The following is a 25968-nucleotide window of genomic DNA, read 5'->3' on the forward strand; positions in this document are numbered from 1 at the left end:
CGGTGGTCCCTTAGGAGTGATTCTGGCTTTAAGTTTTCCAAAGCCAGTCTCTTTGAAACGTGTTTATTTTTACCACAACCCTTAATAAGAAATACTTCATCCTTATTTTTAAGGCAGTGTCTTTGCTATGTAGTCCAGGCTAGCCTCAAACTCATGATTCTCGTGTTTCTGCCCCCAATGCTGGGATTCCAGATGTATGCCACCCTGACCTACAAAAGGCAAAGTCTACATTGCAACCCAATCTATATATTTAGATGTAAACATCATACCTACCTTTAGCATGATGTTATACATACCCACGTGCATATACACAAAGTGAACTGAGTTTCATGTCAGCTCAGATGCATTCTTCCGTTTTCCCTCTGTTTCACTGGGAAGAAGCTGGTCAGTTTTTACTACGCTGCCTGTCTGATCCACAGGCTGGCAGGCACTCCCCCCTGCAACCTGAGAGGCTGCCCTGGCCAAGGCAGCTAAGTGCACTGGGTAGTGGTTCCTGTTCTGATTGCTGAAAGAAAGCAGTGGTGTCAAGCCCAGTCATGGAAAGTGAATATTCCATAACTTAAAACAAGCTCAGTAAGAACCACCACTGTGTGTAAACCCTCTCTACTAACAAGCCATGCTATTTCACAGTGAACTTCTCTTTTTTTGTGTGCAAATATTTCTTAAAGATTTGTTTTTATGTGTACGAGTGTTTTGCCTGCATGTGTGTGCCTGGTGCGGGAGGCTAGAAAAGGGCATCAGATCCCAGGAACTGGAATTACAGATGGTTGCAAGTTGCCACTTGGGTGCTGGGAATTGAGTCCAGGTCCTTTGCAACAGCAAATTAACCCGACCCGCGGGCTAGTCAAACAGGGTCTACCTGAGAGAGAGTGGGGACTGATAGGGACAGAGACGCGAAGAATGAGGACCAAGACAGGTTTCTGGTCAAGGTCCCGGTTTACTGTTGGTACAAGCAGCACTTACAAAGCAAAGAAACACAAATAGATCTTTTCATGATAACAGCATTTGTGTCACCTGCCAAGGCGTTCGAGGATTCACTCAAGGTTACACAAAATTTGCTGTCTGCTTCCCAGCGTTGCACGGAGCTTGCTATCTAGTGCTCAGGAATAGAACATCCCGCAGCAAAGGCTGCCAAGGACAGTCCCTGAGAAACTGAACTTTAGATTAGACCCATATCTGCCAAGGTCAGAAGGCAAAATTCCATTTGCCAGACTCCTTCAGCAAATGCTTTTACCTTTGGAGCCATCTTTCTAGTCCCAAATATTTTTTTCTCTTCTTCTTCTTCTAAAACAAAACTAAACAAAACAAAACAAAAAAAAAAAGACTTCCTTTGTACTTTCAAAAACATCATGATTTGGGTCCTCAAAATCATCAAGACTTGGTATTTTAATATCATGGGCCATTCCTGTCTTTTCAGGGTACTTGAGGCTCTAGGTAGTGAGCTAAAATTCTGGTCTAATTTCCCAAACAGTGATCTCTTTAGTTTTTAGCACACACTTTCACAGATGAGCAACAACTACAGTTATTATGGCTACTTCTGGTGGTTCATCCATATAATGGAATAAATATTTCATTTAGTTAAGAAAATTTTAAATTTCCATTTTATAATATTTCCTCACAGAATATTGTAATATGTAGCATAAACCAACAACAAGACTTGATTCCAGGGCTGGGATGTGGCTCAGTGGAGGGGTCTTGCTGCATTACATTTTGATCTATTGTACTTTTCTTCTTAACACCAGACACAACAAATTCTAAACACCTAAATTAGGAGAATATGGGTTCCTGGTTTGGGCTTAGTTCTCTGTAAATTTTTTTAACCACACCTGAATTTAAGATTTACCATAGCCTCGTGTAATGAAACATGGACAAAAGAGTCAGTGTTTGGATGATCTAAGCTGAGCACTGGGAGGGCAGCCTCTGATCTACATGCTGGTCTTCTGACTATTATCTTGAAATGAGGCAATCTCAGCAACTGAAAATTTTAAGTATCTTCAAAATATCTTTTTGGCTGAGAATCAGTTTCCCGCCACAGCACCCTGATTCTTCTAGCACGTTGCCCTGTGGAGGCCAACCATTGCTGGCTTCACATTCATGACTTGGGGCCTCTCTCTGTCCTCCCCCCAAGCAGCACTTGCCTTTTAACAGCATGAGCTGAGCTTTCTAACACATGTTGCTTTGGTGCAGTTATTTCTTTTTGCTGCAAAACAAAACAACAACCTTTTCAAGATATATCCAGCCAGTTTGCGTCCCTATATCCAGGTAAGCGCCCTGCACTACTCCTTAGCTTTGAAAGACATCAACCATGCTCATCCAAATCAAACAGGCCTTGGGAGAGTCCTGACAATGACGTCTTCATCGAGCATGGGCGCAGCTAAGCCTCCACTCCTTGTTTGCTCTGCACGGCTGTGCCAAGATCTTGGCTTTTAATGCTCCCAGCATCCCTGGAAACATCACTTGTTTGGCGTATAAACTTAAGAATGGTTTTGCATTCACAACAGAATTTGAGGGTAAATGGAAATAGTGTGAATCTCTTAGGGTCTGGAATTATTTTCTTTACCCAGCCATAGCACTTGAGTAGTTCAGAATCTTATTACCCTATGATAGTGTATTTGTAAAATTATATCAGAAATAAAACAAAAGGATTTACTGTAATAGGATTCATTCTTTTTAACCTTTGAAATTGAAGTTTTTTCCTGAATATTAAAAGCACTCATTTTAACTGATGATGAAATATTAAAGGGAAGCATGATTAAGGAGTCACAATGTTTAACTTTTAATATATAAATATAAAAATCTACTCTTCATATACTAATCTGATGACACCAAGTTATTAGCAGAGTATAATAACCTAACTCCTCTCACCCCAAAACTGGCTTTAATTAAATCTCTTAATGGCTAAACATCATCGCTTCATCATCAGAAAACACAGAGAATATGAGAAAAGTAACATTTACAAACTCTATGCTTTCAAAATCTTGAGTACATTATAATGAATTTTCTTTTATTATGGCTACAACTTGAGTAACAGCACAAAATACATGTATTTTAAAAGGTCCTTTTACAAAACAAGAGGAAATAAACACCAGGAACTATACATGTTTCCACTACAGGAAGCAGAGAAAGTGGGATGTGTTTGGTGCTTTGCTAGTGAACATGGAAGCCACAATGCCCTCAACCTGAGCCCTCTGGTGTGGGCTGGCCTCAGGGCCCAGGCAGAAGGGCATTGCAGTGTGTGGACAGACAGCCAGTTCTGCTAGCTCCCACTTGCTCCTCAGGCTAAACTCCAGGCAGAAGTTGGCTTTGTGGGGTTCCTGTAGATCTGCCAACCCACAGCACTCCAGGGACACTGAGGAGGATGCTGGCCAAATCCTGCATGAGAAGTCATCTCCTCACTCCCTCCTCAGCCTTGGAGGCTGCACTGAAGGGAGCCCTTTATCTGATTTTATGCTGTTATGCTCTAGCCAAGGAAAAGTAAGAGAAAGCAAGGAAAAACAACTTTAGCTTTATACGGGGAGAAAGGAAAGGATTCTTCAAAGTAGCTGATCGGGGAATGAAGGCTAACCAAGGCTAACCATCCTTAAATCTTAGCTCCATTTGATATTTTTTCATTTACCAATGGTTTTAAGGAGTTGAAATAGTTGTGATTTTATAGGTCTCACCTTCTATATTATTGCTTTGTCAAAAAGAGTGGTCTAAAGTCACTGCTGACAAATATCAAGTACCCTCCATGCTATATGCAAATACTCATGTGCAAAGCACACTCAGAAGCAGACATGCCTACATGCTGACACACATTTAAAAGGCAGGTTCTCAAAGATAGCTTGGTTGCCACTCGTGAGACTACTGCTAGAAAGTGTTCCTTCTAACAAAGACTGCATGTGGATGTAGATTCTCAGATGAAGTCACATATACAGATGGCTGTTCAGAAACAGTCACCACACAAACTCATTTTTTCTGAACCAATAAAGGCTTTCTGAAGAAATGTCTGAATTTTATTTTCCTTTTCCCTCAGAAAAGTGAAAATGATAATCTTACATAATTTTTCTCAAGTGGATAGACTTAGACAATTTATTGATGCTTCCTTCAATTTTCACACCACACTGAGCTCCAACAGGTTTTTGTTTTAAGGTGAACCAGGTTTCTGGCTCTTCCCTGTGGAGAAGTTACTTTCAAGTCAGTGAAAGTTCTTGGCCCATGATTAAAAGTCTTTGCCAATTAGTACTCAACAACTTCAATTCAGTTTTTTCTGGTTCAAGATGAGCTGGAGCCTAATAAGGCTGTGATAAAAGGGCAAAAGGCACCGAGAGCCAAAAGCGGATTAATGAGCTCCTCCATGTATTTGTCTTCCTAACAGCTGAACTGTTACAACTATTGACACTCTTCAAACGGTTCCGCTCTGAACCCTGTCCAGGCACTGCAGGCTCCAATGGACATCTTCAAATCCAGAGAATGGAGGAGCAAGAGCTTCCCCTGTGTGATGCCAAAACCAACAAAGCCCCATGGATCAGGTAATGAAACTTCAGCTTTTCCCCCTTTGAGATTTATTTACTGGCAGCTGACAAGGGGCAAATTCAGCTCGAATTGTGCAGTCAAGGCCCTGTCAAGCTTTTAGAGGCACCCTTGTCTTGAAGCACCTTCATGACTGGCATTTCGCTCAAAAGCCCTCGGCGCTGGTCCTTAACAGCTTATGACATCACAAAGGACACTCCAGACAGATGCCTACATGGCATCCTGCAGCATTTTAAAAGAGAATTAGTGGTTTTAATTATGGTCGTAGTATGAAAGGGAACCATGCAAGCTCCACGGGAGACCTTTGATCAGATCCTTTTGCTAGCACAATGCCACGGAACTGTGACTATTCCTGGTAAGGGGCCTTTTCTTGCTGAATGACTCACCAGTGATCTTTGAATGCAGACAAGCTTCTAGCCCTCCCTCTTCATTAGTGAGCATTTCTATACAGGGGCCTATATAGTGCTTGGAGTCTAGGAGCTATACAATCGGGGGGAGGGGGGTGAGAATCCCTACAGATTCTGGCCTCTACTTAGGAAGTGCTGAAGGACTCTGAGTGACTTTATTCATTAAAACAGGTTGCTATTAATTAACTGTCATAATAAAATAAAGAACTATTATTATTTGCATTTCTTGCTATGTTCTCTTTAGTAATATGTATAAAAGATGCCTGTAACAGAAATGAATTTATTGAACAAGTTCCCCACCCCCACTCTTGCCCATGCCCCTTTGTGCATCTAGGCAGCTACTTACTAATTACTGGGTCTAGACCTGTGAATCCAAATAGAACTGAAACATAAATATGAAATTAATGAAGGACATATAAAATGACTTTTAATTTGCCCATTTCTGCAACTGAAATGAGCAAATATGAAATTGGCGTTCCTTTGCAGTGACTGCAGAACTATGACAATAAAACTCGAAGTTTAAAAACACAAACTTGATAATATATATAACAATTATAGTTAAAAAAGAAAGAAAGGCTTCTAACAAGGTATAACAAGAATTGTTTTTAGAAACTATCTCACTTGCAGGAAATAGAAAATGCCTCTGGTCTGGAATGAGTATTTTAAGAATTTACCTTTTTAAATGGATTCCAATAAGCATGGACCTTAAAGGACTCAGAGTCAACATTTTAGGTCTGTGGAGACAGTTTCTTCTTCTCATCTAGAACCTGCGGTTAGTCGCTCAGTGGAGACTGCAGATGTTTTGAATGTCTCTCATGGAAATGCTAATTTGGCGGTAGGAAATAAACACAGTTCTGCATAAGGCATCCATTTCTGCCCCTACCGTGTTTCTGCTGTACATGATACTTATATCCAGGAGAGAACTGAGATTTCTCCTTTTTTGACACAGCTTCTTTACTTGAAGGAAGAACTTTGGACTGTAGAAGGGTCTGAAGCAGCACTGTGAGCAGGGCTGCCACACTTGGCTGCCTCAGACCTTTTTTGTATCTCTTAGACTTCGCAGTTCTCTTCTTAGGTGCCTGAGAGCAGCTACAATGTCCGCTCGCTGCGGATCACTCTGAGCTTTCTGAGTGTAGAGACGAAAGTGTCTGATGGTTTCCGACAGCAGGACTTCGGCATCTGCGTCTCCCGCTGGCAGGCGCAGCATCCGCTCACAGGCGATGGCATAGTTCTTGTGCCAGTTCACTGGGTGCCCCTCCTGCAAGTACACTATCTCCTTATAAAGCTGGAAGACAGCAAATGGTGGGATTCCATTGTTACCTTGACAAATGTTCTCATTTTAAAACTAGAAAACAGAGAAGAATTAATAACACAAGGGGGAAAAACTGAAGCAGCCTACAGTAAGAAATCTAATCGCTGCCAGACCATGCAGAAAATACGGGAAGCAACGGAATGACTGTGGTAGCGGGAGGCAAACGAGCTCCATCTAAAACTGCTTCCGGAGCTTTGGACGCTGCAGGGCCTGAGACACACTGTGTCAGGACAAAGTGCTCTTCCTCCAGAAAGATGTTTTGGGAAAGGATTTAGTTCTAACTGGAGGAAAGCTATTTACTCAACAGGCTAAGCAGCTAAACCTCTAAATTTAGCTGCTGGGGGGTTAAAAAAAAAAAACACCTTTTAAAGTAGATAGTGTAGAAGAAAGAACTTGGCAGAATTCAACTTCTGTTTCACATTATTTATGTGGATTTCTCTCTACATGAAACAGCACTAGAACAATACAGTCCAAACAATTCCATTGTTGTCAGCTGTACTTGGCACAAGAGAATCAAGAGATCCCCTATAAAGGTAATACTGAAAATCTTCACAGCATCCTACAATTTACCATCTTAATAGCCAAAACCTTGCCCACGGAACCTCAGAATTTTGATTCCCCAACTGCACAGACAGTATTAACTGGATGCAAGCTGAACCAAAATATTTACCTATTCATGCATTTATCCCTTCCTGTGTGCGTGCCTGCATGTGCATGTGTGTATCTGCCACAACATACATGTGACGTTCAGGGGACAACTTTGGGAGCTGGTTCTCTCTTCCCACCGTGTGGGTTCTGAGGATCAAATGCAGGTCATCAGGTTTGGCAGCTGAGCCATCTTATCAGCAGTCTAGCATTTTGGGTACTGAATTTTCCAGAGAGAATGCATCAACATTTAACAAATAAGCAGCTAAGTGGACACTAGTTTGCACAGTGGAACATGATGCTTCCTTCTTTAGGAGTTTCATTGTCGAGTTAGTACTGCGTAACTAGGAGTGTTCCAGTAGACTCTGAGGACAGACCAGAGTAATGCTTTTTAAAGTAGGGCTGTGTTCACATTATCATGTCGTTGAAATGGACCACTTACATTATCTTCTTCCCTTTCTCCTCCAAAGCAGACAAGCAAACGCCAACTGTAAGACAGCATGCTTGTCAACAACTCCACAGCCTGTGACTGTCCTTCGGAGATTTAAAAACCCCATCCGTCTTCAAGCTCCTTGTTTCCTTTATACTCTCCACACTGGTTCTGCCAGACAGAACTCTACAGGCTGCCTTCCAAAACTGACTCCCTCACTGGTGAGTGGGGTACCCTGAAGGACTCTGTCTTTGCCCCTATAGTTGCCTCCTTATGGACCACCCTCTCTCCCTCACTTTCTTGGTCTCCCACCTGTTTGGCTAGCTCATCCTGATAGTCCATCATAGCACCTCATGACATCTCTCCCCAGCCCTCGGCTCAGCTCCCTAGCTCCCACAGCACCTCTGCCTGCACACGGAAGACTCATCTGTGACTGAGGAGTGGCTCATCCTCAGCATCCTTGCTGCTGCCTTTGTGACAGCAGGGGCCAGGCCATTTCTAAGACCATATGTGGTACTGAGTGCATAAATGCCGTGAGTGAACAAGGAATAAAAGTGAATTAATGTTCAAAATTTTGGAGCAAAATGAGTCCTGCTGATTGGACACCATGCTGGCTTATCTCAGCAGGAAGCAAATGTGCTTGCTGAGTAGAGCCACAGCATTCCAGAGAAAGGGAACTTGGCTGCTCATGTATGCAAGGCTTGAGCTGTGTGCACAGCCCTTACCAGGATTGTTTCTACAGGGCCAACTGGCTGGCTTTCGGTAGTGCCAGTGCTAGTAACCACAGGAAAGTAGAGCCTGTCAAACTGTGCTACCGTAAGCTTCCCTTTGCGCCTTTCCTGGGGAGCGGGTAGTAATGTCTTTTGAAGGTGTGGGGGGTTTCCCAAGGCTACTACGAAGGAAGACTTTTTGTAGCTTTTTATCTGTCCTCAGGACTCCTCGACCAGCCATGACCTATCATTTTATGTGCAGCCAGCGTCAGGACTTTGCACCAAGGATGACATGGCAGAACTTGTTTTAGTAAAGCCATTATGTTGGTTTCCTCTTGGTGCTGCAACAAAGAACCACAGAAACTCTGGCTAAAAACAACAAAGGCTCACTGTCCTGTACCCGAGGTGAGAAGCTGAGCTGCACTCCTTCTGCAGCTCTGGAGAACCTGTTCCCTCCCTTTCCACTTTCCAGAAGCTTCTGCACCTGTAACTCACAGCCCTACCTCCATCTCCATGGCTAGTGGACGCCATCCCCAAATCTCTCCTGACGGCCCCTGTGACCATACTGGACCCAGTCAGCTACTCCAGAAGAAGTTGCTCTCAAGTCCTTTAACTCATCCACACGTTCAGAGTGCCCTTTGCCACGGAAGCAGTGGCACAGGCACCACGGGGTGCGGATGTTATTCAGCTTGCCATGTACCTTTGCCTTCAACATTGTTTATGACACAATTGGCTATTTTCCCCACATGTGCTGCTCTAAAATGCTCAAGGTAACCTGGACATGAGAGGATAAAATCCTGTTGCACCCTCTCCCCTCCGTCACTTCCCCTCCCGTAGATGCCCGGCAGCAAAGCTGAAGCGTACCTTGTATGCATGAGTGTAGAGGCGTGCCTTCACATCCGGAGGCACCGCGGCAGTCTCTGCCAGGCTAAAGATGAAGAACGGTGTTTTCATCCTGACGGTGGGAGGAAGAACCTCATTAGAATCATACCGCAACATGTAAAGTTCAAAATCCCTTTTTTGGTGCACTTTTCATTCTCTCGTGCTCGTGGAAACTTACTGTGACCCAGCAATCCATCAGTCCTCCCAAGACAGAACAGTACCCCCTCACCACCAAAGCCCTCACAGGCACAGCGGCAGCCACACTCAACACTACAGCTTTTGGGAAGAAGGTTCATGTCATCACTGTACGGTTCCCTACAGATGCACATGACTGTTAGGGAAGAGCAGCCGGAGACAGGGAGAGCGCCTGGTCTGTCAGTGCATCCCTGAAGGTGCCCATGGCGGCAGCTCATGTCATGTGTCGCCAGTTCTTACGAGTGGCTGGACTCTTTGAGTGCACAAACATCCAAATTGTATTCAACACACCAATTAAATCAATACCTGCCCAAATAATGACCTGCTTCCTGCTTTTATGTGATGCCTCCCAGGCTTCCCACATTCAATCACAAGGAACAATTGTGCAGTGTCTCTCTGATCAGTATTCACTGCCATATGCTTGTCCCTATAACGAGACTGGCAACTTTATGCCATTTTCTAACTTTTTCAAAAACCCTCAGGTACAAAGTACAGGACAGCCATTTTGTAATCATTATATTGAAGTTATATTTCTTCCTTAAAAACCATTTTTATTACATTTATTGATTGATTTTGTGTGTACGTGGTGGTGGGGAACAGGGCTCCACATGCTACAGTGTAAACGCAGAGGTCAAGGGACAACTTTCAGAAATCAGTTTTCTCTTTCTCACGTAGGTAATAAGGATGGAACTCAGCTGGCACACTTGGGGGCAAGTGCACCTTTATCTGCGGAGCTAGTTTGCTGGCCCCAGGAGCTATATTTCTTGGTAATTATTAATAACTCTTTAAACACATGTAAATGCTTTATACAGTAACTCAATTCTCAGAACATAATCTGTGACATAGATTGGGTATCAATGTATGTTTGCGAAGGGAAGAACACCATATACGTGAGACACCCTATTCTGTATCACTTAAAACTTCTGTACTAATGCTTTAGCCAAAGTTTGCTAGTGTCAGCTTATTTTATTTTAATATTTTACTTTAATATTTTACATTTATTTATTTTGTGTCTGTGTGAACCTGCAAGCCATATCTTGAACATGGTGAGCAAAGGACAGTTTATAGAAATTGGTTCTGTCTCCAACCTGTGGGTTCTAAGGATCAAACTCAAGTCACTGGGCTTGACAGCAAGCGCCTTTATCATCTGAGCCATCCTGCAGGCCCCTGTTGGTTAATTAAAAGTAATGACAGGGACCAAGGAAAGCTGCAGTGCCACTGAGAAGTGACCTACATGGAGCAGCGTGACTGACCCTCTCTGGGCAGTCACACTAGCAGGTAATGTCTTTTCATGCAGCCTCCCACAATGAACTGTGTTTCATGAGGGCAGGGACTGTGTCCCATCCACGGGTAGCTTCTGGCCTGCCACACTTCTCGGCCTCTGGTAAGTGGCAGGGAGCTTTAATAACAAACTGGCCTGGCGCAAATGGAGACTGCAGTGCTTGATGACAGAACAGGAGTTAGGGGTGCTCCCTCACCATCACTAAGTGCCCCTGGAAATCTGTCTTCCTCGTTCTTCCATAAAATGGAGGTAACAGAGCTTCACAGGGAACTATGAAGATTATTGATATTGTTATATATTGTGCATACATAATAATACATAATAATACAAAGTCTTGAACAAAATAGCTGTTCTTAAGTTATTTTTATTTCTACTTATCCATATTATCAGAATGGAAAGTACCATGGGCTATTTCTTTGCCATCTTAAAAACAGACTGCAAATAATAAAATGTAGACTAGTCACCTTGCTTGCCACATCTCCTCATTGGCCACGGATTCCCAAGAAGATGGATCAAATCTGTAGTTATAAGAAGAACAGAATCCTTCTGTCAGCTACATCACATAGTGAACACATAAGGCTACTAAACAGGCCGGCCTTGCATGTACTGATCGTGGCCATACCAACAAGTTCACACAGTGGGTGTGCTCTTAATCTCGATCGGTCCAAGGGGAGGCTGCAGGCAGTAGACGGCTGTTCCTCAGAGCGTAGGTGACAAAATAAGGCACAGGCCACACTAGGACACAGCCAAGGGCTGGTAGGAAGAGCAGCTTCCTTAAACCCCTGCTGGGCTATGGGCTGCTTCAAGACTTCTGCCCAAACAACTGCTACCCAGTGTTTTATAGTTAACAATATAAACTATATTATAGTTTATATATATATTATAAACTATAGTGTTCTATAGTTAATAATACAAATTAAGAAATTTGTAATTAAATTTCTTATCACATATCTGTTTAGATAGAATGGAGCTAAGGAACAATACATACTTGTAATCTTCATCAACTATCTGAAGAAAATGTAATTAAAAAAATTTTTTTTGAGAAAGGGTCTGACTACATAGCTCAGATGGGTCTTGAACTCACATTCTTCTGATTCAGGCCTCTGAGTGCTGGGATGTTAGGCATGCGCCATCACACCCAGCAGACTATTATTTCCAACTTTTCTTATGAATCAAAGCAGAAGAGTTGTTCAGCTGCTGCTATTATACAACAATGTGGTATTGCTCATATTGTCTCAAAAACCATTCACAGCACCTGTTAACATGACCTAAACGATACGCTATCTAATATTAAATAATGCACTAACTTGAAAATATTTACATTTCATTCTGGGGGTATGCACATCTGAGTGCAGGTGGCTGTAAAGCCAGAAGAGAATGCTGGATCCCTGGAGCCGGAGTTACAGCTGTTATGAAGCCGCCACACATGGGTGCTGGCAACCACAGCTGGGTCCTCTGCAAGAGCAGTACAGGCTCTTAGCCAGGACTTATTTTCTTCATAGGTAAGGGTAAACTTTATGTAGAAATGCTTAAGAGATCAACAATGCCCTAGGCAATATACCAAGGTTGATGACAAACCATGGAAAAGGTTCTCAGACTCAGCCTTCCTTACAAAAACTTTGTGGTTTTTATTTTTGTGCTGGAGAAAAATAAACTCCAACCACATGCCAGGAAAGCGCTGTACCACTGAGACATGCTGAACTCATATCTGCATTCTTGTAGAAGGACATGGCAAGTTCACATGTAGAACTGTCATGGGCAGCGGAGTGTCTCCTAAAGCCTCACCTCAGCTTGTGAGTGAGCCCCTTCCATCATGTGGTAAGAAAGTGCAGGCTGTTGGACCATGCAGCATCACGGCCTGAAAGCAGAAGGTACCATGTGCCAAACTCTTAGGGAGCCACTCACCTTCCCTCAGATTCCCTAGACACAAAGAAACCACCTCTTTCTGTCCATGCTTTATGCTCTTCTATACGCATAAAATGATATTAATAAAAATATTAAAAAGGCATCTCAAGAGCCAAGTGTGGTGGGACAGATACATAGTCCTAGCACTTGGGAGGCTGATGCAGGAGGATCTGAGTTTGAGGTCTGCATAGTGAAAATTTGTCTCAAAAACCCAAAACAAACAAACAAACAAACAAATCTTAAATGTAGCCCTTTTTGTTTTTAGAGACACAAAACTGGCTGCCCATACCTTCTAAAAACATCTGCTGCTCATACCTTCCATATTCCTCAGTCCAGTTATAGATAGTTCTTGTGCGTTTAATCCATTCTTCCGGGTTGAATACAATCTTTGAAGAAACTAACTTGTCACAAGATCCCCATGGCCAAAGTGAATATTCCTTTTTCCAAGTTGGGTCACCTTCATGAATTCCTATGCAAACAAACGTTTCTTTTCTACCCAAAACAGAAAAGCATACAATTGTCAACGTTACATTCCTTTTGGACTTATTTATACCATTTGTAAACATGTTGGATTGTTTAAATTTTCCCCCAAGTATAATGCATGAAGTTTATTTACTGTAAAAAACAAAACAGGACAAAATGCTACAGGAAGGAACAAACATGAGAAATGTTTACCTGCCTCTCACGCTAAGAAGGCAGAGGGCCTTTTCACCGGGAGCACGGGTATGGCACTACGTCACATGTGAACAAATGCTTTCTTTGACATCCTTTCTAAGTTTACAGGTAGAATTTTAAGTCTCCTGGCCTCATACATCTATTGTGCTCTATTATCTCTTGTCACTTCTATGCTTACTATTTGCATTTGTAACTCTCCTGGAGAAGCCTAGAAGCACCCCAGGATAGGCTCCCCGCATTAACTTTGAATGCCACTCAGCATGATGTTAACACATAATAAATACTGGCTGGAATTAAATTAATCAGATTTGAATAACTGTTAGGAACCTTAGAGCCTGCAAAAGTTAGAAACAGAAATGGCTTAAACAGTAGTTCTCTTCCAATTTATGGTTGTTAAGTAGAAAGGAAAAAAAAAGGTGTGTATGAGCAGTGCAGCATATTAGGAGAATGATTTGAAAGTAAAAGACTTGGATAACTTTGAAAGAAGACAACTGCAGCCTAGATTTCAGCACTGACTGTCTGTATGATATGGAGAAAGTTACTTGACCGGATGTGTCTCTCATCTTCCTGGCGTCCTGGGCTGTTGAAAACAACACGGGGCATCTGATGTGAAGCTCACCTCTAGTGTAACAGGTCACTCTGGGGAAGATGCAGTACTGTCCTGGCCACACTCCGCCAAGCTCTGGGAGGAACCCAGCAGAGCCATCTGAGGGCCCTGAGGAGAAAGACCCCAGATGCAAATGAGCAGGGCGCCGCCCTTTCTCTCCTCCCAGTGCTGAAACCAGAGGGATGGACAAAGAAAACTCCCAGTTTTCAAGCCCAAGGAGTGAGAAAGGGGTCCCAAGGCTGGAAGATTGGGTGTGGCAGGCAGTGCCTTGGCAGGTATGGGGTTAGCAGCAGTGTGGAGATGACTGTGGTGGTGGCTAGTGAGGAACCCCAAACCCTGAGTTCCAGGAGCAGTGTGAGCTCTGCCTGGTATTGCCAGTCACAGGAAGGAAGGACGTGGCAGAAGATGAAAGCTTTCTTGCCCAAGGTACCAAGAAAGTAGGCCCCAGGGAACTAGAAAATACTGGGTGACTAGAAAGGTGAGAGATCCGTCATGGATCCTATAAAGCTTTGTGTGTATCCTGGCTGGTCTGAGCCATGAGTTCACTGTACCATGCACAGTTCTGGCTCCAAATGGGGTTATGCAATTGGTTACAAGGCAAGCCACGACCTAGGTCTTGGACCACACACTGGATAATGATGTGAAATGAGAAAGACTGGTCAGACAGAGATGAGGACTCAAAAATGAGAAGCCAGCAATGTCCTTGGTTTTACTGGCAGTTCTGTCCTAGCCAGAGGACAAAAATATCAAACATGTTTAAGGGCGCTGGTATGTGTTTCAGTTTGTTTTAATCTTTTTCGTTTTGCATAGCAACTAATGAGCACAGCTACAGGAAGCTGCGAGCAATCAGATCTCTTAGGTGCGCTCCAAACTCCCGTTCAGACATTAGGCTGCAGAAGCACCTCATGGGTGGGGCAACTGGCCTGAGCAGCTCATCCTACTTAATGCCTCAGTCTAACAGAATGTTATCGACCTCTAGAGCAGGACACACAGTGGCAGCCCTTGCCCAAGTCCTTACATAGGACCTCTGCTCACTTCCTTTCTCTTAAGCTCTTACATATAACAAAACTGTTTTGAAATTCAACCTCTCCATTATCTGTGAAATTCATCCTGTGACTTTGTGAGACAAGGGACCCAGGAGCCACTGGCTTGGGTGACCATGGTGGCTGTGGACTGCCTGGTACCCTGTTGTCTGAATCATTCCTCATACTCAAGACTCCTGTTCACCACATCCCCCTACCCCCAATCAGTAGCACACATGAGGGCTCAAGTCTGAGTCACCAAGACCACTTTACAGTGAACCATGCCTCCATCCCTCCTTTCACTTTGGGACAAGGTCAAAGTTAGCCATGCTGGCTTTAAACTCACTCTGTAGCCTACACTGGTACTGAACCTGCGATCCTCCTGCCTCAGCCTCCTCCTGGGATTACAGGCTCCCAGGCCAAGTCAGTCAACAGTTTGAATGGTTTTCAGGCTAACCAACCTTACTCTAAGGTACACCCTGACTTCATTCTGGAAACACAGAATCTCTGCAGTGAGGATGGGAGCACTGGCTGCCACGGTGAGCTCGTGGGAGCAGCATGGCTACCCAGAAACAGCACAAGAGCATCTGTGGTTCTGGACTGTCCTGTATCCTGACTGTGGGATGCACACACACAAATGCAGACATGTCAAAGTTCACAGAAATGCGTGCCACAAAAGTCGTCTATTTTAACACAGGTTTTTAAAGACTACAGTTGCTCAATAACTTTGCTTCCTTCCTTAGAAGTATGGACTGAGGGAAACTTCAGATGAAGGGCCTAGTAAGTGCTATCAAGCTACTCGTGTCTTCAGGATCCGTCATCTCACTCCTGAGATGTTAATATTCTAATTACTATTAGCATAGTATTATTAATAATGTTCTAATATGCCAGTGCTCTTTACCCTGACAATTTAAAATTCTACCTCTACCACAAAGAGTATATACAAAAGGCATCTATTATAACTCATAATTAGTATAGTTAAAAATTAGAAAATATATCAAGTATTGTAAGACCCTATACTATGCTTTTACTTTTATGAAAAATACACATTTTTAATGTTTGGTGTTTGGAGCTGTATTTTCCCATTGTTTAAATGATAATATATTCTGCAATGAACACTTACTCCTTCTTAAAGTTAAAAACATTAAAATCAGATAATAACAGGCAACACTGTTCCTGAGACCTTTGTTAGTCAAAAATATTAGGAAAATATTGTGGGCCAGAATGCTTATCATCATAACAGCAAAAATCTAGAAAAAATAACTTTAAAAACAAAAAAATTGTTAAATATCATCCATTCTACAGAAACCTTAAGGCTACAAAAGAGATGGTAAGAGATTTTACCTATTACATAGAAAATGCTTATGATGTATGAGGTAAAAGAAACTGGATTATATTCTCCACAAAATGCACCAAATGTGTGGTTACATGTACATGTGTAAATAAGTGACATATGCTAAAAACAACTAGAATTAAAAGCCAGTTGATCAAAAGACAACAGTGGTACCTTTGACAGTTTTTTTCCAGTGTCTCATTTCCCAGGGAGCTGTGACTTGACTTTCTTTCTTTCTTTCTTTCTTTCTTTCTTTCTTTCTTTCTTTCTTTCTTTCTTTCTTTCTTTCTTTCTTTCTCTTCCTTCCTTCCTTCCTTCCTTCCTTCCTTCCTTCCTTCCTTCCTTCCTTCCTTCCTTCCTTCCTTCCTTTCTCTCTCTCTCTCTTTCTTTCTCTCTTCTTCTCTTCCTCCTCCTCTTCTTTTTAGGTTTTTTTGAGATAGGATTTCTTTCTGTAGTCTTGACTGTCCTGGACTCATTTTGTAGACTAGGCTGACCTCAGACTCACAGACATCCTCCTGCCTCTTCCTCCCCAAGTGCATCACTGTGGTTGGCTAAAGCTGTGATATTTCCATAATATTGCTCTTGAAACATGTTAGACTCTCATTTACTTTTCATTTTATGTGTATATTTTCTGAGTGTATGCTCCTGTGTGTAAGGGTGCCCAAGGGCGCTGTATCCCTTGGACCCAGAGTTAAAAAAGGCCATTGTAAGCTGGGAACAGGGAACTGAGCTCAGGTCTTCCGGAAGAGCAGCAAGAACTCCTAACTGCTGAGGCAGCTCTCCAGCCCCAACTTCATTTCTTAGTGAATGCTGAATTAATACCCACAGGCAAAAGTAATGGCTTCCTTGTCTATGTCCCTGGAAGGCTTGGCTTATATAGTCAACTAATCTATCCAGTAGGCACACAGGGCCTGCTTCACACATCCTGGCCGGTGACATTCACATCGCTGCAGACAGCCGACTAGACAGTGGCCCACTTGGATTTGAACCTGAGCCCACTTACCTTTTTACTGATAGGGCCTAACACAAGCTATATCAGAGAGGGTATTTGGAAAGTTTTGAAGCTGAATTAAATAAAATTTACAAAATGCCAGTTTGGGAATGCTAATGGTTCATTATGTCTTACTTCTGAATATAACAATTAAATGCTATTCTCACAATACATTTGTGCCCACTCCCTTTCTGTCACTCTGGGAGCCACTGGGAACTGGCTCAGCAGCATACTGAAAAACTGCATTACTGCATCCTACCAAGGGATAATGTGACAACAATGGAATTTATAAACATTTTTCTTAAGTCCTTTCATAAGAAAAAAACAAAACATGAAAGAAATGCTTCTTTTTCGTCCTGGCCGGTCCTGAGCATCTTAGACAGACGCAATCAATGCTCAGACCTCAGCACCAAGGACTTACTCACTCCTGACCTTACCTACAAATCATTTTATGTTCTCAAGTACAGAATTCACAGTTCTCTTATTTTATCCTCAGCTAGCATAAACTGGAGGTGTTTTTCTTATTTATAAAAATGTTTTATCCTTTATAAAAATGCTTAAGCTATTTTTATATAGTGATTATTCCTGGAAAAAAAATGCTTTACACTTAAAAGGGGGCCACAGTGCCGATCAGGAGGAACCCGTAATTGCTTGCAATCCACCTGCAATGATTTCAAGTAGGCAGGCACATCTCCAATTTCTCAGAATTGTGCTAAGATCTTATTTGCTGTTCTTCCTAATCTGTCTTTATTTTTCTTTTACCCAGAACAATACCATTTATTTCTGCCTGGCCTCATTTATGCACAGATATTCAATTTAATTACAAAGATAATCTCACCAGTGACAGAAAAATAGGTAGAAAATTGGTCTTGTGGATGAGGCACAGCTGCTTCAGAAACAATTTTAGAAAAGCTTAAGATTTGAGAAAAGCTATTATAGGAAAAGAATGCTTACTGTTTATTCATTTCAAGAAAGTGAAAAAGATTGAATGTGACCATTCCACTGGGTAACACTCCTTCCACAGGGTTCCATCGGTCCCCAGGAAAGTGCACTCCTGGCAAATGCCTTGCCATCTTGGGTAAGTACCACTCGTAAGTCATCATCTGTCGGAAAGATCACACAAGGAGCCATACCTCAGTGCAAGCGGCAAAGTCTCAGGTTCACCAACAGCCATGGGAAGGTTCCAAAATGAGGATATACTTGTTAAATAATTGGGAAAAAAACACAGTCAGGCAAATTGAGGAATATGGCACTGCTATTCCTTTAAGAATGACTTAATTCTTAGGTTTAATGTCTTACGAGATGACCAGTACCAATGACTATCATCAGTACTTGTCCTATTTCACCTTCATGCATTTGCAAACTCCCAGATTATGATCCCCAATCTTAGACCTAGAGAAATGAACTTGATTTTCAGAACCAGCAAAGACACAGCCCTTGGAAGGCCATCCATCTTCCTAGCCTCTGTACCTACCTCTGGTATAATTCTAGGCCTACTCCTCACTAGCCTGAGCTCCCAGGAGGAAGTGACTATCTTTTCATCTCTGTGCAAACCTCTTTTCTTGAGGTCCCACCGTTTGCTAATCAGGCTGATGGCCAGCTCAGCTGGGTTAGTCATATATTCCTTCAGGATCAAGAGTGTCTCTTTCCTCCAAAGACTACTCTAAAAGCTGGATTTGCTTTCTTTTAGGCATTTATGATTAAAATAATAAATCTTATAATTAAATGTAGTTGGTGGTTCAGCTATTTGCTTTGCTTTTTAACTTGTTTCTTTTCAGACAGTCTTGTGTATAGGAGGCTGGCCTTGACCTCTATGAGTAGCTAAGGATGACCTTTAACTTTTGATCATCCAGCTTTTCCTCCTAAGTGTTGGGATTATAGGTGTGCACATTTGTATCCAGTGATGTGGTGCTGTTACGTTCCCAGTCCAGGAAAACTGTTTTAAGTAATCACTTTCTTAAAAAAAAAGCCTTAATTTAATTTCTGTGTATGGGTATGTCTGTCCCACATACATGTATGGTACCCACAGAAGACAGAAGTAGGTATTGGGTTGGATGGCTGTGAGCTGCCACGTGGTGCTGAGAATACAGCTGGGTCCTCTGGAAGAGCAGACAGAAGGGGCCTTAACAGCTGAACCAGCATCCATTCAGCTGCAGACAGAGTAGTTTTTACAGGTCCCCTCCTAACATATTTCTTTCATAGGATCAATACTTCATATAAAAATTCTATAGCAGTGTTGTAATTAATAATTTCTAATTTAAGTAAAATATTTACTTGACCAGTTTTTTTTTTATTTAACTAATTTAATTTTCATAGTGTGCAATGGTATTGCTTGGTGAGCTGGCTAAATATAAAGACTTAGTCTATTACTTGACTCTAAAATGAAACAAATTGATGAAACAGTTTAAATGAGGAAGAAGCAAGTTATAAATTAGCCCAACATACACAAGACTGTGATATATCCATTCTGAGAATGATTATGGCTGGTGGTAGACACCGGTAATCCCAGTACTTGAGAGGCCAAGGCAGGAATATGGTCAATTCCAGGCTACCTTTGTCTATACTGGGAGGCTCTGTTAAAAGCAAAAACCCAATTTCCTCTCCCCATAGAAAACCCATGAAAAAGAATGATTATGAAAAGGATACCCAACCACATTACAGAAAAAAATAATGCTTATCTATCTGTTTATCTGCATGTGATCATACTATTTGCCCAGACTGGTTTCAAACTCTTGGACTCAAGCCACAGGCATATGATACTACGAATGACGCGTTTTAAAGTTGCTATATACACTGCTAGGTAGAGTCTCATAACCAAACCTTGGGCAGAGTGCAGGGAATCGTTTGAAAGAAGGGGAAGTTAGTATGACCTAGAGAGAGGAGCTCCACAAGGACCAAATATATCTGGGAACAGGGGTCTTTTCTGAGACTGTTTCTCCAACCAAGGACTATGCATGGATATAACGTAGAACCCCTGCTCCAATGTAGCCCATGGCAGCTCAGTATCCAAGTGGGTACCCTAGTAAGGGGAACAGGGACTGTCTCTGACATGAACTCAATGGCTGGCTCCTTGACACCCCCCCCCTCCCCCGAGGGAGAAGCAGCCTTGCTAGGCCACAGAGGAGGACATTGCAGCCAGTCCTGAAGAGACCTGATAAGCTAGGGTCAGATGGAAGGGGAGGAGGACCTCCCCCATCAGTGGACTTAGAGAGGGGCAGGGAGAAGTTGAGGGAGGGAGGGTGGGATTAGGAGGGAATGAGGGAGGGGGCTACAGCTGGGATACAAAGTAAATAAACTGTAACTAATATAAAAAAATAAAAATTTAATTAACAAGAAGTTGCTATATGTAGACAACGTTTTTCATATACTTACTTCTTGATCCACTAGTGAAACATCTGGCCTCAACCCCTCACAGTAATGCAAGTAACGGAGAGAATTCCCTGGCAAATCTCCTCTGAGTAAGATGATTGCATCATGAGGCATGGAGTCCAAAAGATTTCGTGCAAACTGATCAATCACATTATTGCTTCTTTGGTCACAAATGCTAAATAAAAAGATTTTTCCAAATTAAAACAGCAGAACATTCTCATAGTTTTAATGGGCCTGGCTCCTTTCCATGCTTTCCTGTCACTCCAGGCATCTGTACTCAGTGCTTCAGAGTTCCCACTAGCTGCCCTCTGAGAAGGCACACACACTTAGTACAACAGTTTAATAGCTCAGCTTTTTGTTTGTCTGAGACAAGGTTTCTCTGTGTAGCCCTGGCTATCCTGGAGCTCATCCTGTAGACCAGGCTGGCCTTGAACAGTGATCTGCTTGCCTCTGCTTCCTGAGTGAAGGCATATGCCACCATGCCTGCCAGGCATCATGTCTGCTTCTTTAGATGGTGCTAACTGAAACTAAAAGAGAAGGAAATGCCTAACGCATGGCTTCTACCAGTTTATGATCATGTCTACGAAAAGCAAAGTCTGTTCTCAAGTGTAATTCTCCACCCCAAGAAATCCAATTTCAGTTAACAAAAGTAGTTTCTCACTACCTAGAATTAAGGTAATTTCATCTTAATTCCTTTTCCTCCCGAAGAGTAGTCAGAAATACAAGAGGAAATCTGCTGACTTCTGACAAGAATTCACATAGCACTGAGTGACGGCGGCATACGCAGTGTGGAGGCCTCCCACCACCTCTCCCACTTCAAGGCTTCCTGAGGTGCCCTTTCCCTGGGGTCAGGGGAGTCACTGGGGACGAGGCTGAGAAGGAGGTGAAGGTACATTCACTGAGCTGTCTGTATGGTAGCTGTCATCTACCAACACTAACTACCTCAGCAAAGCTCAAGAATGAAGTGGGCTTTCTGATGTCAAAGAAAAGGTGAATGAGTTCAGAGAAAAGAGAAGCAGAGGGAAAAAGCACCACAATGTAACAGAATAAAAACCAAGCAATGCCATTCCCTGTAATTCCTTGTCTTCCTATCCATCTGTCTGCTGGAATGAGGAGGGGCTGAGTTTAACCACTATCTTGGTATCAGAAAGCAAAGGAGCTCTTCTAGAACAGAGGCCACCCTGTCCTTACAGGCCAGAGACCAGTGGCTCCTTCCCACCAGACAGACCCTTTATTTTGCTTGAGAGAACTCATATTTTGCTACCAGGGAAGTTGCTTTTTGGTTCATTTTCTGGGGCAAATAAAAGAACAAAGTGGACAAACCATCCAGCCTGTGCGTATCAGCAGTGCTGAGCCTGGGCACCCCTCAGAGACCTGAGCCAGGAGAAGATAGACACAAAAGACTGAGACAGGGCGGGACAAGGCTGGAATGCATGTGGCTTAGAGTCATCTCCCTGGGGCCTCAGGTGGGGTATGTAGCGCATTTCACAGGTAAGGCAATGAAGGCTTCCTAATGAGGCCTCCAGCCTGGAAGTCTACAGAGCCTTGGTATTAAAGTGAGGCTGTAAGGGATCCTGCAGACGATGACCCCCTAGAGGCTGCCTCTCTGAGGGGTGGGAAGGGTTAATTCAGAATAAGAAAAACCAGACTTTATCCCAAAGACAGAAACAGAGAAGGAACTTTGGAAATCTACAAAGAAAGTAAAAAGGCACTGGAAAAGGGCGGAAGCAAAGACATGTGGCACCAAAAAGCTAGCAGAAGAGTCATGGCTGCTCAGTGCCCTGATGAGGGCTGGGCTCAGATGCTACTTCCAAAGGTAAGCCAGGCACAACCTGGCAGCCTACCCTTAGGAAAGCCCACAGGCCTCAGGAACCTCAAATCCAGGTACTTTTGGTGAGACAGTAACTGCTTCAGCAAACGAATCAGCTGAGAAGAAAAACCCCATTTTGTCATCTTATATGACTCAAAGGTCATGGCTGGGCACTGTCTGGACAGGAAATCCAACTCTTAAAAGTCTGACCTACCCTGTGAGCTAGAGATAGAACACCCACAAGCCGGGGGTCTTAACTTGACCTGCCACAGCCTGTGGGTGGGGGAAGGCTGAGACAGGCAGCTGCAGAGAGGTGGACAGACACTGAAAATTCAAGTGGCAGGAAGCTGGGGCTCAGGTTGGGGAATGGCAAGGAAGAGGGTGGGATGGAAGGGAGAGGGAGGGAGTGTGCTTACATCAGGGACAGAACCCACCAACAGAATTACCCTGGAATCTGGTAGCTCTAAGTCTGTGTCAAAATCTGAACCCATCTCTTTTTTGTTAATTGCAGTAGAGCCTTCCAACTCTGAGGTTCCAGGGGTGTGCATGACACAGCTGCACCCCCACCAGGAAGACATACTCGGAAGGCTGGGACAGCAGGAAGGGCCTGGGCTCATGTCAGTGCTGTGGCTGTTTTCCATGTTGCCAAGGTATGTGGGAGACACTCCTGCCTCCAGGGAGTATCGTTGGGGGAGTGTCAGGGTAAGAGAATCTTCCCAGCACAGACTGTAAAGCCAAGTGTGGCCAGCAGAGGGCCCTGACACACAAAGAAGGAAAATGGCTGCTGGAAGACAGCTCTGGGGAACACTGGACACTTGTTCAACACAGACTGTTCAGCAACATATCTAAGGAAATTCAGGACCCTGCCCCCATGCACAAGCACAAGTCTCCAGTTCTCAAGGACCCCCCAAAAGAGACTGATAGAACACCATATCTCCAACCCCACACGACTACTTTCTCTTTTTCCTATACATGTAGCAGTATTTTTACTGTCTTTTAAGAATCCTCAGATATTTTTAATGGGCTGGCGAGATGGCTCAGAGGGTAAAGACTTGCGGCCAAGCCTGATGACCTGAGTCTGACGCCTGGTACCCTGAGAGATGATGGAAGGAGGGAACCAGCTCCTTCAAGTTGTCCTCTACTCTCCACACTCATGCTGTGGCAGTGCATACCACCCCCCAAGGAGAGATAAATAAAATACAATGTACTTTAAATATCTGAAGAGAGGACTTGAAATGTTTTTACTTGTTATCCCCTTTACACGGTCATAAACTTTTGTTCCCATGCTTTTCCACTGGCAGCAACACATTTTCTTTTTCTTAGCTTATTTTTATCCCCACTCCCTCTGTTTGATATCATTAGCTTTTAAAGAATTCTCTTATGTTTTTATCCCTTCTCACATGTGTCTAATTTCTGACTTGAGCTTCTTCACTACTAAGGAAACCTTGTTGCTGTCTCTTCTCCACTTCCCTTCCTCTTTGTCCTTTCCTTTATTTAATCTGGAAACTTGGTTGCTGTTTCTTCTCCACTTCCCTTCCTCTTTGTCCTTTCCTTTATTTAATCTGGTACCCACCCCTTTTGTCTTCTTGGTTTCTTTCCTTTACCATTTCACACTTATTCTAAATAATTGTTACTTAATTGTCCAGTCACCATAGTCTTGTCATTTTTTAGCTCTATGGTCATTGTCAATGTTGTAGTGGACTTAGTGATTTAGATGTTCTCATTTGTTCTATGTGGTTTGATAGTGCTGCTGCTTCTGCAGCTGTTGCTCCTCGCTGGGAGAGTGGACTTCTCACCAGGATCCTCCCCCAAATCCAGGAAAGCTAGACACACCAATAGTTATATAAGTTAATTGTAGAAATTAAAGAAAACATGAAACATCAAAACAACATAATCCCCACAAAAGATCATAATTCCTCCACCACTAAACTCAAAGATACTGAGATAAGTGAAATGCCAGGTAAAGATTTCAAAAGTTTTCCGGTGACAATGATTATCCAAGAAGATATCAACAAGCAGAAGAATTTAATCTACAACCTAGAAAAGAAAGTCAGCAATTCAGAGGAAAGAGTAAACAAAAAAGATGAAAACATGGGCTACATGAAAGAAACATTCAGCAAGAAAACTGAGATTTGGGAGTGGTTGGGAAGGGTGAAGAGATTAAAAAGATTGAAAGAGAAAACCTCAACGAATCAAATAAAAGCATGATGGAAAACCTCGCTAGTAGATTTTCCCACTCAAAAGAAGGATCATTAGAAATGGAGGTCAAGGTTGATGAAATGTGGCATTTAAATATCATTAAGGACAAAATATAAACAAACTTGAGCACAATATCCATGAACTCTGGAATACAATCAAGAGGCCAAATCCAAGAAGCCGAAGATGGAAGGAGATGAAGCAATAAACACTAAAGGCCCAGGAAACCTATTTGATGAATAGTTTTATATTTGAATTTGTAGCAGGACAGTCCCCAAACTAGAGAAAGAAATGAACATTCAAGCACAAGTAGCACCTAGAATCCATATATACATGACCACAGAAGCACCTCTCAGAAACATTAAAGGCAGGACGTCAAAGTTCAAAGCAAAGAAACAACAACACAAGCTGTAAAGGGAACATATCAACTCACCCATAAAGGTAGGTAGAACCATCAGAATAACATCAGCTCTGCATCAACAACCCTCAAAGCCAGAAAAGCATGGAACGATAGCTTTCAAGCTTCTAAATAACTGCCAAACAAGGCTGCTCTAAAATATAAAGAAATCACAGCACTGGGGAGGCAGAGGCAGGCAGATCTCTGAATTTATGGCCAGCCAGGGCTATAGAGAGGAACCCTGTCTGAAAAAATACACCAACCAACCAACCAAATAAAATCAATGAAAAAATAAAATTTCAAGGAAAGCACAAACTAACAGAGTTCATGACTGCCACACAGCCAAAGAAGCTTAGAAACTACACACAGTAAAAGGAGAAAGACACACTGGTCAGTAGACCCAGAGATCCAATGGAAGGAAGGAAGTGGAAGCAAGAAAAGAAAAGAAAACGCTAGCATAACTATCCTGATGTTTAATAAAATTGACTTCAGACCTAAATTAGTCAGACAAGGAAGGCTACTGATTATTAATAAAGAGAGCAATTCCTCAAGATGAAACAACTGTAAACATATATGAATCACATGTTAGAGAAGGGTCTCAATTTCAAAAACAAGCATGAATAGGCATAAAAGTCCTGAGACAATGACATAAGATGAGTCTAACATTCCACTGCCACTGCTAAAAACATCCAAACTAAAAAAACAGCAGGAAATGCCACAGGTAAACTACACCAGAGATCAAATGGACTTAACAGATAATAAATGCAACAAAATCAGAACACATTCATTTCAAGCAACTCATGAAAACTTCTCTAGAACAGCTCATATTCTAGATCATAAAATCAAGTATAAATATAAAATACAACCAAATACCAAATACAAAAAAACAAAACTCCTCTGATATGTATTAGATCACAGCATAATAAAACTGAAAATCAATACTAAGAAAATTTACAGAAGCCACAAAGATGTGGAGATTGAACATTATCACACTCTTGATGAACAGTGGGTCACTCAAGAAACTAGGATGTAATGAAAAAGTTCCTGGAATTAAATAAAAATGAGCACACAGATATCCGAACTTTTATAGAAAGACTGACTAACTTATAGCCAAACCTACCCAAAAAGGGGGGGGGGGGTAGAGAGACTGATCAACTGAAATTAATATAATTTGAACTGAAAAGGGGAAGATTACTACAGATCCCAACTAAATCCAAAGAATCACTAGACAGTACTTTGAAAACTTATTTTAAAAAATTAGAAAAATCTAGAAGAAATAGAAAAATTC

At 42.5% G+C, this 25968-nt stretch overlaps 1 protein-coding gene across 1 annotated transcript in view; it reads right to left on the reverse strand.

The window, feature by feature from the left end:
* Positions 1-924: 924 nt before the first annotated feature.
* The window catches only part of Tmem260 (transmembrane protein 260), a 68998-nt gene continuing 43954 nt past the window's right edge, over positions 925-25968 (reverse strand). Inside the window, exons 11-16 of the mRNA XM_055606183.1 lie at positions 20281-20452; positions 17863-18011; positions 12596-12772; positions 10840-10893; positions 8881-8971; positions 925-6204 (exon numbers count right to left, since the gene is read on the reverse strand). Coding sequence (XP_055462158.1) covers positions 5950-6204; positions 8881-8971; positions 10840-10893; positions 12596-12772; positions 17863-18011; positions 20281-20452 — 898 coding nt within the window. The 3' untranslated portion in view covers positions 925-5949. The remainder of the gene's footprint in view (positions 6205-8880; positions 8972-10839; positions 10894-12595; positions 12773-17862; positions 18012-20280; positions 20453-25968) is intronic.

This window comes from Psammomys obesus, unplaced genomic scaffold, assembly GCF_907164565.1.
Source record: "Psammomys obesus unplaced genomic scaffold, mPsaObe1.curated_primary_1811, whole genome shotgun sequence".
NCBI lineage: Eukaryota > Metazoa > Chordata > Mammalia > Rodentia > Muridae > Psammomys > Psammomys obesus.